A 13908-nucleotide genomic window follows, 5' to 3' on the forward strand; every position below is an offset into this window, starting at 1 on the left:
GAAGTGAATGACAAGAGCAGCCAATTGACAGTTTTATCCGCTGTTTATCTTTAGGCAACTAAACAAACAAGTTTTCAAATGAACTTCTATCAGCAGTATCGATCTCATATCTATTAAACACCAGTTAAATGACCGAAACAAAACTTCCAAAATATATAAAGACTCAATTTGATTTATATTTCTTAATACACGACATAAATGTAGAAAAAAAACAAATTATTGATGAAAGCTCATTGTTTGTACAAGCAATGAAGTTTCAGTAATAATCAATCGGTCATCAAATCTTTATTTGCTCGAACGACTGTCCCTGCTACTGGCAGAACGGCGCCTTTTCGCTTCCTCCTTCTTGGCTTTGGACTCCTTTTTCCTCTGGGCCAATAACTTGGCGTAGTTGTCGGCCTCCTCTTTGCGTTTCAGGCACCTCTTCTTCTTCAGTGCCAAACGGTGGCGCTTTCTTTGCACAACCACAGGGGTTACCAAGCGTTGGATTCTTGGGGCCTTGTAGCGCTGCTTTTTGCCTTCCTTCACTGGGAGTGGACGCTTGACAACATATTGTCTCACATCGTCATCCTTGGTAAGGTTGAACAGCTTGCGGATGTTGGAGGCCCTTTTAGGTCCAAGACGACGAGGGACAGTGGTGTCGGTAAGGCCGGGAATTTCCTGCTCTCCTTTACGGATGACGATCAAGGCGAGGACGGACAAGTTGCCGTCTACGATGCAGCCGCGGACCGATTTCCTCTTGCGCTCACCTTGGCGTCTTGGTCTATAACAGGAGTGCCCTTTTGACAACAGCAATCGAACACGGCTGTTGGTAAGCACTCCCTGTTTCATTGGGAAACCTTGTTTGTCGTTTCCTCCAGCGATTTTCAGGACATATCCTTTCCATTCTTCGCCTAATGGATCAGCCTCCACCTCCTGACCCATGCGCTTTTCGTAGAATATACGAATTTTGTGTTCGTCCACTACTTCGAACAGCTTTTGACATCCTGTCGCAGGATACGATACGTTCAGCTTCATTTTTCACACAAACTTATTGAAAAATCCCTGCGTTTTACTATAAAAAACCACTAATTATGGGAACTCAAAAACCACATGGATACGCCATGTCACAAAATGGCCGAACGTAGGATTTCTATTGACATGGTAAAACTTAACTAAGTGGGAAGGGCAACGTTGCCAGTGAAAATCGTTAACTCATTTAAAATAGAGAGCAAGTGTTTCTTGACTAATCCTTTTGCACTCTTTTCGGTGGCATAATTAGCTATAAATACATATTAAATATGTGAATAATTTTATATCACTGAGGATAATTATCATAAAATACTGCCACTTGAGATTCGAAATATTTGCGAAATTATAGATTTTAATTTTAAAACTAATATTTATTACTTCAACATCTGCTTTAATAATCCACATAAAATAGACCTATTTCTGGGATATTACTTAAAATTTTCAAAGTAATAATAAATTTCTGCTTTAATTACAGAAATATTTTTAATATGGGCAACACTGAGAGCAACGATAGCTCTTCTTTTGAAATGTGAGTGACATTAACTGACGAAATAGTTGCATTGGAGTGCGTTCTGAAATGGACGCATAGTGCGATGTAACTGTCTGAAATCTTCATTAAAAACTAATTTAAATTAATAAATATTATAAATTAAAATACTAGATTTGCTTTCTGTTCAAATAAACCATGCGGGGAACAGTATACGTACCTAAATGAAAAATATGCGAATTTTGCACCTACAAACGACTTTTTTTCATAATATTATTTTTATTATTTGAGAGCAAAGCATACATTTTTTCAATCCAGTTTTTTAAGCGGTTTTATAAACCTACATTGAAATGCAGGTTTAACTATGGGTGTTAAGTGCATAACAATATTATTATATGAGTTCATCTCATAACTACAGCTTCTATTATACAGTTATATCTATTATATAGTTTTATTTGCAGGCAAATATTCAGCGTAGAGGCAGGGGGAAGATAAGTTTTTAGTTCTGATCAACTTTTCTTAATACAAATTTTTGATATTGTCAAAAATGAAAATACATTAAATATATACTATAGTCTATAAAAAAAATCTGATGGTGCATGTTAGGTTTTTGACCAAGCTGAACTTTTTATCAAGAATCATTTGTTTTCGTTAAATTTATAATAAGATAAAGTTTTCCATATGGTGCGAACTTATAAAACGTAGACACACTGTACGCTAAAGGGGGATGAATGAAACAGATATTTGCGAAGATTTTCAAGCTTTTTGAATGAACGGCTGTATCTATTTATTTAATTGACCAACTGTTTCGAAATATAAAAAAACAGTTAGATGCTATAAGCTAATGTTGCTTTGATAAATAGTGATATTATATATAAATTGGTTTAAAGCTTGTCGTTTCGTTTCTTGTTGTTCACCGTTGCAACGCGATATCTTTCTGGCGAACCAGAATTTGGTTCCTAACGTTTTATTTTTAACAAATAATTGCCTTTTAAGATTTTGCGCTCTCGGATTGAACCACACTGTATTATAATTATGCTTGATTTTTGATTACAGTATTTATTAATTTATAGGTTAGTAGCCGTAATGCCATTAGCCAATAGTATGTAGTCTGTGGCCATTAGATAGTAAGATAAAAAGTTCAAAGTTTAACTTTCAACAGAATAAAATTGCATACTTTCAATAAAAAACAATTGTCTAGTTAAAACACACATCAAGTGCTCTAAACTGAAGTGCTAAACAACGCAAGGTCCAATGGTATTAATTTAGTTTTCGACTTACACTAGAGAAGGAAATTATTTTTTTTATTTATTTGCAATTAAAACCATGAATACTATAAACTCAATCCGTGCGGCAATTTATAGGACTTGCCAAATTAAATATATTATGCCCACATGCAAATTTAGTACGGTAATTATTATTAACATAGAAAGAATTTGACGTAGGTATATGTAGAAATAATTTTTAGAGCATTGTTAAATTTGTAGGAATTAAAAACCGATGTTCAGGGGCAAACCATCAATTATCTTAAAGTAGGGCATGGACCTAAAAACATTTTCTGCTTCCCTGGCGCTCTTGGAACTATCTGGAGTGATTTTAAACCTCAAATCGAAGGACTAAGTCCGWGCCAATTTACTATAATAGCATGGGATCCTCCAGGCTATGGTGCAAGCAGGCCGCCCAACAAATCTTTCAATCGTCGATTTTACGAAAATGACGCTGAAACAGCTCATGCTTTGTTGCAGGTAATAATCGAAATCAACCTAGGAACGGTTTTTTTTTACAATTTTGGTTTGCAATTTAGCAACTCGGAATTTCGAAATACTCGTTATTAGGATGGAGCGATGGGGGTATTTCAAGTATAATATTGGCTGCGAAACATGCTGACAACGTAGAAAAGCTCATGATTTGGGGAGCAAATGCTTATATCCTTCCTGGAGATCTGGAAGCTTTTGAAAGTAGGAATCGCGCAGAAATTGTTCAAATACCGGTTAATATAATGTATTGCGTTTCAGAAATTAGGGATGTAAGCAAATGGTCATCACGAATGGCAGATCCTTTGATCAAATTGTACACTAAAGACGGCCTACAGGAAATGTGGGGTAGTTGGTGTGACACGATGGTAGAGATTTTCAAGAACGGCGGAGACATTTGCAAATCGTCCTTGGCAGATATTCAGTGCCCAACGTTAATTTTACATGGTCATAAAGACCCTTTAGTTGCACAGGAACATCCAATGCACTTGTTGGAAAACATAAGAAATGCAAGGTAAGAAAGAAGTTTTGAGCTGAAAAAAGGTGTCACTTTTCGTGTTGTTTCAGATTGCATGTGTATCCTGAAGGCAAACACAATATCCATCTAAAATACGCTGAGGACTTTAATGCAATTGTTTCAAAGTTTATCATGTCTGATTCATGTCTGTAAATTAGCATACATTGGGGAAGTTAAACTTAAAAATTTGTCTGTAACTGTAAATAAAAAGTTTATTTGTATATCAATAAAGGTAGAGTTGTAAAAATTCATGTTTTGAACAATTTGAACTTTTTAAAATACCTTTGTATCTCTTCTTTGGGGTAAGGCTTTACTGCTATGCAAGTTGCTATATTTTCAGGCTGTTCAATCCACGTTTTGTGACTGATGCCCTTTTCTTCTAACGTATTTTTCAAGCTAATTATGCTCTGTTCGTCTGGAGCTTCCAATACGATTTTATGCATATTATCCAAATCTTGGAGGTACAGTTTGGTTTGTTCATCTTCGTAAAACATATGAGTTACGGCTGTTACTGCATGGCAGGCTTGTGCAATTAGGGCCCCCACAGGCCACTTTAATTCTTTTAGCAGATCTCCTCGTATTACTACATACTGGACTATTATTGACATTTTTACAAGTTTCAGCTAATTTGGAACTGGAGGGCGTGTATCAAAAGTCTATGATTTAGATAGTTTAACAACCTAAATTGAATACATATTGTTTTTTTACCTGTATTTGTTGAAGAAATTTTTGAAGTTAATAAAATAGGTTAACTTCTTGCGGCTTCCTATTTGGCAGCACTGAACTAAAGCCCACAGATAAAGATGTAAATAAAATTTACATAAAAGTTCTTCTGTTTGTTCAATTCCAAAAACTTGATTTCTTTTTTAAACTCATTTTTTAGTTAATTTTCGTCAGTTATTTGTATTTCATTATTTATATTTACTGCTCTTGCACTATTTAATTTTTATGGCCTACGTGACCAGGTATTTATAAATTATATATTTTGTTGAATGTCAACAAAGGTTTGACGGTTTTGTGTGATATCTTAACCAAAGAAATCCGTATTTTTATTGCACTTTATATAAAAAGTTGCTGTTTCAGCCGACTTAGTTTAATTAACAGTTTTATTTAAATCGTGTTAGTAATCATGCCAGTTTCCCTCAACACTGAAGAGGCATTTAACAATGCAATTAAGTGAGTACCAAGATTGTCTATTACATCAAGTTTTAGTAATAATCTCCAAGTACTCTTTGGCAATAATCATTCCCTCAGGATCTGTTGTTGAATGCGTAATTTGTGTGTTTTTATTGTAATTAACAAACAAAATGCAATCTCATTGCAATTGAAACTAGAAACATTCAGTGAGTTTAATAGGTTTTGATTAAGTAACTTTCAAAGTACTAGTGTAAGTTGATTTTTTAAATATAATAAGATAAGGCCCCCTAACATGGTTGAGATTCATTTCACTATTTCAGTTGAGCCTGCGATCCAGATTGTACATAATCACGATATTTACTAAACGAAACAAAGTGAAAGTCTGCAAATGCCCTTAAACGTCTTAAGTCGTGCAAATATGAAGCTTTATAAGCTTCGAAATCACTTGGCGTTTTTTTTGCCCGGAAAACGCATATTTTCGTTTTGTGAATCTATCGAAAACAAGCATATTTCCTTAACGAACGATAATGAAAGTCTGCAAATGTCTTTACCTAACGTTTTTGTTTGTGCAAAGAAAGCGAGGGAATTTTAAGACTCTACATTTGCAGGCAAAATATCCGAATAAAATAATTTTTGTGTACGAAAATGTTAATTAAATTTAAAGTTAGCGACAAACACTTCCAGTTTCTAGAAAAAAAGCTGACCCAACTGTGTGAATATGTATCCGCCTCAACTATCTTAGTCTTATTTGTAATTAAGGTCTTCACAATGAATTACTTTTCATTTTATTGCTGCAGACAACCATCATTGACAGTAATCCACTTCCAAGCAGCTTGGGCTGATCAGTGTACTCAAGTGAATGAATTGCTAGATACGTTAGCTAAACAAGTTGACTTTGCCAGTGTGAAATTCTACTCTTGCCCTGCTGAAGAACTGAGTGAAATTGCCATAAAATATAACATCGAGTCCGTACCAACGGTGCTCTTGTTTCAATTGGGCGAAAAAGTTGACCGAGTGGATGGAGCGGACGCACCAAAAATTACCGAAAAAGTTCGATTGCATATCAGTAAATCGGAGGGCGAGAACAAGACTGAGTCAATCGATGATAAGCTGAAAGCTCTAATAAATAAGGACAAAGTAATGCTGTTCATGAAAGGAGACCGAGTCAAACCCAGATGTGGCTTTAGTAGGCAAATAATTGAAATTTTAAATAGCACAGGGTAAGTGTATTTAGATTAAAACAATCGTTGGCGTATGTGTACGTATGTAATTTTATAAACTTTTCCACCAAGTTCGGTCTGCTAAGAAAATTATGATGTCTTATTTACATAAATATTTAACTTAATCATTTTTGAAGGTAAGCGAACGAATAAAATTTACTTGAAAAACTCCTTTGATTTACTAAAATATTGTTTTACATCTTTCCACTCCTGTTGATTTCTGTCCATATAAGTCATATGAAAGCTAAGCTAATAAGAAAATTGTATGTTTGAAGCTTCATTCTTTCAATATTTATCTAAGATGCATATTAATTAAATTGTTTACTGATTCACTTTATCGCTACTCATTGTTCATTTAACAATAGTTTTGCCGATAGCAAATCTGGAAGCAATGAAAATTTTGATAACAATTTTTTGTTTTTTTCTCTCGAACATTTTATGAATTCAAAGTATTTAAATACGAATTCCAAATCATGATGTTCATACTGACCATGATGTTCATGATATGACCAAAAAGAATTAAAATTTAGGTATATTGAATCACAACAGTGAATTTGTTAGGCGAACAAACCACCCAGAAGAAGATGTAAAAGTTTATACAATTTTTATTTGATTTCAAAACAGTTCAAAATGTTTCTACAAATATGGTTATTAAACTTAATTTCAATGGTACAGATACAACTTATGTTTTCATAGAATAAAATAAAGGATTTTGAATTTTGTAAACTTTAAAGTTATAATAATACAAACTATAAAATATCAATTTCTATTAAGACTTATCATTTGTGTAACAAATCAAGTTTATCTGAAAAGCGGTTGATACTCGATATTTTTAATTAAAATATTAAATTTTATTCCTGATCCAAAACCATATAGGAGTGTGTACCATTTAAATTTAGACAGAAATTGGAGTTTAAAGTTATTTAATTTTTCGGACATCTTGAATAGATTTACATTGAAATTAAATGTGTATTAAGTAGTAAAAGTGACTTTTTAGTAATGTTATAAATTAAGCAGCGTGAGTAAAAATTGATAATGTTGTCATACAGTGTCACATTTGTCCACAATACTTATACAAAATATATCTTTAAATGTATAGAAAAAATATAGAAAAGTAGGTTTCTATGTACATATACCATGACTTATTATAAAGTACATTTTACCTATGAATTTAATACTTTAGTCATATGCAAGTTGTTCCAAAAAATATTTGGAATGTAACTTTTTTGGAGTCATCTTGAATGTCTGAATCATCAAAAATTGGATTAGAAATATATGTTTTTGTTCTTTTGAAATAAAGCAGTACGAGAATAAGTTGTAACTGCTCAAAAGAAGTATTTTGTTATTGGTTGCATAAAACATAAATACTGTTTGAAAACTGCACTTCTTTCTTAAATACGGTAAAAAAACTATAAATATGGTTACTAATGAAGTTTTTAATTTGCAGAGTGTCTTATAGTACTTTCGACATTCTTCAAGATGAAGAAGTTCGCCAAAGTCTTAAAGTATATTCTGATTGGCCCACTTATCCACAGTTATATATTAAAGGCGAGCTTATTGGGGGATTAGATATTGTTAAAGAAATGATGGCAGACGGATCGCTTGCTACATCTTTAGTCTAACAAGTGCGGTTTCAGTGTAGATCATGTTCGCTGGCTTTCAGGAAGTTATTAATATTTCCTGCCTAAAGGCAAAACATTACATTAAACAATGTATCTTATGATATAAATACGATCCATTAAAACCAATTTAAGAAACATTTGAAGACGTTTTATTACCAAAATAATATTGAAACACATTCAACAAAAATCAGTATCTAATCAGCTTCATTATTAATTGCTGGCAATTCTATATCTTGGACTTTCTTGGTTGGCAATAAAATAGCCGCTATTATCAAGACTGAAAAGAAAAACGAACATTAATATGTTTTTTGCGCTTTATAATTAATTGTAGCGCTACTTACTAACATGGTTTATGGCCACAAATATAAAAACATATTCACAGTAGTTGTAAAAAATCACTCCAACTATATTCGAACCAATCATTGCTCCCATTCTTCCAATCATCAGAGACACGGCCATGGCCAATGCCCTAACACTTGTTGGATATAAATCGACTGCCAATGCATTTACAACTCCTATCAATGCGGAAATTAGCAAATAAATTCCGCAAAATATTAAAATAAGTTCATAGCCGGAGATATATTGGGCTATAAGGCCGCATATTCCGGTGATCACGACAAATCCTATAATTTAATATTTTATTAGAAATGGAATGTTTAATGTAACGTTACGTTTTACCTATTAGTAATACCTTTTTTCCAATCTTATTTATGAAAATTCCTATTAGTATATAAGTAATTCCAATTGCCACAGCAGTCAGTAGCATAACTAAGAAAACCCCGGGATCTACAGAGTCGATACAACTATCTTCCTAAAATATGTTAGAGAAAGCCTTTGTTGGTTAATTATAATTGAGCAGATGCCCAATTCGGTATGTGATTTACTTTAATTGATAGTCTTCGTATTTTTTTGTTCAATAACCATTAATTTGTCCTGCTTACTTTTTTACCGACTTACCTGAGTAGTGTAATTTCTATTTGCTTGCCATAAATCGAAGCTTAAATAATCCGTTCTTAAATCGGTTAGGGTTCGTGGTTCACTGCGAATCCCTCTACATAGAGTGACTTCAGAGTTTTTTACAGTTTGCGCATAGTTTGATAGAGTATTGAGAATTTGCGGAAACCAAAGCGCTAATGCTGATGCTCTAAAATCAAATGCTCGATTCTTTGGCTTAATCTTAAATCTTAATCTTAAATAGTTAAATATGGACTTACGATAAAAATACTCCGAACTGCAAATAACAAATTAATATAGTTTTAAGAGCATATTCCTTATTAAATAGCATTGCTGTTTGACTTCGCAATAACTGAAGTATTGTTGGTTTAGCTTCGCTTTTTTGTACCTCGATTTCATCCATAATTATAGTCGATACTGGATATTCGTGATACTTTTTGCCAGTATTTATTACGAACATCGTAGTGAGTATTTTTAAAGTTGCGTCATGTTTACCTTGAGTTAACAAAAATTTCGGGCTAAAACAATATTTAAATTATTTGCAATGCCTTTGCCAGTAAAACCATCCAAAGTGTATTAGCGCAAACCTTTCAGGCAAAAGAGATAACATTGCAGCTACTATCAAGCTAGGTAAACCGTAGGCTATAAGGAGAAGTCTCCATGGTTTAAACGAGATTCCCAATCCCTCAATGTAAAAACTCCAGTCGCTGGGCAGAATGGCCCAAGCCAGTCCTGTCGTAAATTTATATAAACATAAATTCGATTTTAGCACTATGGGCCCAACACTTGGCGTAAAAAAGTGGTAATTTACCTGGAATATAAATTTGTCCAACAGCTACAAACGAGCTTACCCATGTCGTAACCTTCGGACGGTGCCAGTTATCATGAAATTCACCAGCAAATGGATAAATTATTGAAGACGCTCCTCCAATCCTGTAAGATCTCTTCTTAAATGCGTTTATAGCTTGCTAAATATAGGATGTACGACAGGGTGTTTCATTGGAAAGCTCGAAAAATAACAGTTTCATAATATTTATCAAAATGTTTTTACATATTTTATTTAGTTTGATTATACAATATAAGAATTTCGTTCGGATATTGACCATAAGGAAATATTTTTCAAAAATCTTATATACTGACAAATTTGTAATCGAAATAACAACACTTGTAGTTGTTTATACTAGAAAAACTCATAAAACGACGAAGAAAATACTAAGAATACAAATGATTTCGCGCACAAATAAAAAAGCTGCAATTTTCTAAAACCTAGTTCTTGTTATCCCCCATACCTTAATAGCCATTGTGTATTGCACATGTCTTCAGAGGAGATTTTTTGCTTAAAATACTTTTTTAATTTATCACATATCAGCCGTATAACAAACGTTCAACAGGCTGTATATTCAAGTGTAAAACTCAACTTACAAAGCTCCATTGAAAAATCGCAATATGATAAACAGCCATGCCCATGGAGCGATACTCGAAAATAAAGTAAATAGGGAACTTGCTATCAAGCAAAACACCAGGATGTTTTTCCTTCCACGTATGTCTGCCATAAAACCCCAAAAGTGGGACGTAACTATTATGCCCAAGTAATTGACCGATACTAAGATGCCTTTTTGGGCTAGTGATAACTTAAGATCACATTGGGCAGCTGGAATTATGAAAGACATGTTCATGGATTCGATGATAACACACATGAGGCATCCCCCTGTTGCCAGTAACACAAAAATGTTATATTTTCCATAGCCTGAAATTGTAGATACATGTTAGTAGTGTACATAGTTATTCAATATTGCCGTTATTTCTTTAACATGTTACTTCGGGGTATTTAAGGTGAAAGTACATCAGTACGTACTCATAACAAACCGGTATAGTCACAAAATACCAGATCTCTTTCTCGTTAATATTGAGTAAACAAGTAAAATTAAGACGTAAATCGAAAAAAAACAGGAACATTTTACTTAGAGATTTTAATCAGTTGAGAGCAGTTTTATCACAAAACTGCTGGACAAATTGAAAATATAATCAATGTATTGAATCGTGTTATTTTGAAAAATAAAATTTCATTAGCATTAAGTTTGCACATATTTTGAAATGTATTAATCTCAGGCATTCCCAGAATTGGTTGGCTAACTTGGTCCTAGGGTGCCTGAGATTATACACATATCAAAATCGCTTTATAATGCGGAACGTTTAATGTTCACAGTGTACTAAATATCTAATGAACTATATATTTTTTAAACATTCCAGCTCATTTTTCATGCCTTCCAAGTAAGCCCTAGTAACCCCTTGAAAGAAATGACGCCAGTTTGGAATCTTTCGCTAGTTTGGAATCTATCTTTCTTAATATCTATGGCACATTGTTGGCTGTACGACTATAACGACGTTAACTACAGGAACTGTTTTTTAAATTCATGTTCACATTTTTATCAAAAATATTCTTAGAAACTTACCAGCTAAGGTCACTGCTTCGCTATACAGTTTTGTCTCTTTGATTATTTTTACGTTTCTTCTTTGCGCGTCTGTTGATCCCATTTCCAAAATCAAATCAAAAATAGATTCATTCAAATGTATAATGCAGTATTGCGAGGTTTACTGTGTATTAATGTGTATTCTTGCATCTAGAACTCATGTAGATCGTATTGATTTGAATATATTCAGAAAAGTTTTGAACCGCATCACATACAAACATGAAATGGCATGTTTGATTCTTATAAATGCAAAAGCCAGATAATAACAGAGGTGCCTTGAATCTTCGTTAAATAAAATAAACAGTTAATTTAAGTAACCAAGATAACATTGGCAGTAGGTAGATTCACATTCCTACTTACTACACTACTAATTATCTTTAAAACCTAAGTTAATTCGGTGTTGTAGTTTATAGTTATATTCGTTTACTTATACAGTTCTATTAATGGCGATAGATATTAATCACATTGCATCTATTAGCTTACGACACTTGATCAAACACTTGCGTATTTCATATGAAATCAGTTTTATCTCATTAACAAAGCAATTTTACCACAGTAGAAAGAGTTTACAGCTACTCTTTTGCAAGTATCTACCGTTGCTATATATAAAACTGGCGGGAGTGCAAAAAATTACGACTACCTAAACCTAAATAGATATGAGTTCTATGTTATGACCCACTCTAGAAAATTGTGATGCCTTTATAAGTTGCAGCTAGAAAGCTATATTTCAGTATACATCCTTTTTTTCTATAAAAAAATGGAAACCCCCAATATGTATTTTTTATTCACAAAATGTAATAATGAACAATAAAATTCGATTATAATTTTTATATTTATATGTTTGAGTGCATACATTAGCTAAACATTACAAATAGAGCATTGCGAAACGTAGGCAAATTTTTACTATGGCGAAAATATTCCGATTTTAAAAATCTTAGCGGTAATGAGATTGTTTGCACAGAGAGACACTCATAGCGTATTTGTGGTTAGTTTTCAAAGTGTGCTCTTCAAAGGATTTCTGAGGGCAAAACTTCTTAAGCACGATAAAGAGCGTTTTTAATTTAGTAAAACACGCTTGAAAATTTATTTCAGTTTTGAATTTGTCATCATCAATAAACAAGAATCGATGATAAAAAATTAAATAATTTTTGTAAATAATAAAAACTGATGTGAAAAGTGAAGTTTTGTAGTCGCAAGTGAAGCAGTTGTGATATAGATTGGGATTGGGCACTCTTGTAATTAAACTTTTTGAAATAAGAGTACGGAGTTGACATGCAGATTTACATCATAGCTGTCGGTATTTTACAGTTAAATCAGTAAAATGATCTTTGGTGATAAACCAAAATATATGTTCGTTTTGTTTAAGAAGAAAAAGTCATTTTCAGATGCAAATTACAAACCTTCATGCGGAATTGATGATTCAGTTTATCAACGATCTAAGCTTTTTCCTAGCACTTTTTAACTATTTTTCAGTTCTCCATCCCGTTCCTGTATGATAAATTAATACGTTTAAATTTGTGTTAAGAATTTTTGTAAGTTTTGTGTACATTTTGCAGTTGTGTTCTACAGGGTGTTGCACAACCATTGGTGGCAATGTATTATATTCCAAGAAGTAGGTAAACAACGAAAATAATATAAATATAAATTCCATCATACAACTTACTTATAATTAAGTCAATATAATAACAGTTTCTGTTCAGTTCCCGTTTTTATCTTGCTCATTAATTTATTTTAATTGGCTCATTAATTATGATTGCTATTCCTGTAATAGTACAATTGTTCATCTACTATTACGATAATAGATCATAAGCGACGGCACTCGCTTTTTTGTTCAAAATATCCGGAAATTGCTAAAAACAGAATTCACAAAGTAAACACTTTCATCGGATTTATTACTATCATAAACTTATATACAGGGTGAGTCAGCAACACCCACACTTAGATCGTACGGAAATAGCGACTGGAAAAAAATATTTATATAAAAGTACTCAGAGTGGCTCCAAAATAAAGTTATGGCAGTCAAGTTTTTTTTAAGGGATGAAAAGCCTACTTTTTAATCTAGTCGCTATTTCGGTCCGATCTAAGAGGGAGATGTTGCTTCGCTGACTCATCCTGTATAATGAAATTAACTGCAATATACCCAAGTAATTGTTTTGATTGGTTTGTTGTAGTATTTTACACCTTATTGTAGCTAAATGACACTACAGTTTATACGCACTCAATAGAATGCCATTGTTTCAAAATAGCATCAGCTAAGTAAATATTTAATTTGAATATATTGCATGATAATGTTATATGAAGTAAGCCACAACAGCAAAACTTAAACAAATGACATAGCAGGATAATAAGAACATTAGGTTTATCTCACATGTAGAAGAAACGATGTTATTTATAACATTTCCTACTCTATAAAGAGCAGCAAAAATTTCTTAATTAATTATAACTTTTTATAATACAGAAGTTTTAGTTAATTAGGGAGACTATTGGACGTTTTAAGAGCGAAGCTCCTTTTGTTACTAATTACTTTCTTTGTCTTAGATATTTGTATTATTTTGTGTCCGGTCATTATAATGATTAGCAAGGCACTCACGTGCGGACAAGTGTTCGACATTTAAAGGATAATTATTTGTCAAAAAATAATTTTTATTAATTATCTGTAAGTTTTTGGTTCGTATTTTTTAAATCATATTTAAATAGGTCTTATACACTCCGCCTCAGATTAATATACTATACGA

General features: G+C 32.7%; 5 protein-coding genes across 6 annotated transcripts; 2 read left to right on the plus strand and 3 right to left on the minus strand.

Annotated features, from left to right (window-relative positions):
* Positions 1–152: 152 nt before the first annotated feature.
* LOC109542809 (40S ribosomal protein S6) lies at positions 153–1135 on the minus strand. The gene has a single exon (XM_019912198.2). It carries the CDS (start codon positions 1015–1017, stop codon positions 286–288), a length of 732 nt encoding a protein of 243 aa, XP_019767757.1. The 5' UTR covers positions 1018–1135; the 3' UTR covers positions 153–285.
* A 1387-nt stretch (positions 1136–2522) lies between these two features.
* LOC109542878 (valacyclovir hydrolase) lies at positions 2523–4016 on the plus strand. 2 transcript variants are annotated; one of them, XM_019912328.2, is made up of 5 exons: positions 2523–2908; positions 2986–3243; positions 3303–3456; positions 3514–3766; positions 3820–4016. In XM_019912328.2, exons 1-5 carry the CDS (start codon positions 2825–2827, stop codon positions 3920–3922), a joined length of 852 nt encoding a protein of 283 aa, XP_019767887.2. In that variant the 5' UTR covers positions 2523–2824; the 3' UTR covers positions 3923–4016. The 2 variants fall into 2 exon arrangements, with proteins under 2 accessions (XP_019767887.2, XP_019767888.2); XM_019912329.2 differs by having other exon boundaries at positions 2531–2755.
* On the minus strand, positions 3956–4519 carry LOC109542881 (putative peptidyl-tRNA hydrolase PTRHD1). Its single transcript, XM_019912331.2, has one exon. It carries the CDS (start codon positions 4375–4377, stop codon positions 4018–4020), a length of 360 nt encoding a protein of 119 aa, XP_019767890.2. The 5' UTR covers positions 4378–4519; the 3' UTR covers positions 3956–4017.
* A 32-nt stretch (positions 4520–4551) lies between these two features.
* Positions 4552–7885, plus strand: LOC109542880 (glutaredoxin-3). The gene is made up of 3 exons (XM_019912330.2): positions 4552–4945; positions 5704–6126; positions 7574–7885. Exons 1-3 carry the CDS (start codon positions 4899–4901, stop codon positions 7746–7748), a joined length of 645 nt encoding a protein of 214 aa, XP_019767889.2. The 5' UTR covers positions 4552–4898; the 3' UTR covers positions 7749–7885.
* On the minus strand, positions 7882–11530 carry LOC109542877 (synaptic vesicle glycoprotein 2B). Its single transcript, XM_019912327.2, has 9 exons — positions 11156–11530; positions 10125–10449; positions 9514–9635; positions 9290–9434; positions 8963–9220; positions 8706–8892; positions 8427–8559; positions 8090–8371; positions 7882–8025 (listed from the first exon to the last, which is right to left on the minus strand). Exons 1-9 carry the CDS (start codon positions 11235–11237, stop codon positions 7943–7945), a joined length of 1617 nt encoding a protein of 538 aa, XP_019767886.1. The 5' UTR covers positions 11238–11530; the 3' UTR covers positions 7882–7942.
* Between the last annotated feature and the right edge of the window lie 2378 nt (positions 11531–13908).

This window comes from Dendroctonus ponderosae, unplaced genomic scaffold (assembly GCF_020466585.1).
Source record: "Dendroctonus ponderosae isolate FM_Combo_2020 unplaced genomic scaffold, Dpon_F_20191213v2 Dpon_F_20191213_7, whole genome shotgun sequence".
Classification (NCBI taxonomy): domain Eukaryota; kingdom Metazoa; phylum Arthropoda; class Insecta; order Coleoptera; family Curculionidae; genus Dendroctonus; species Dendroctonus ponderosae.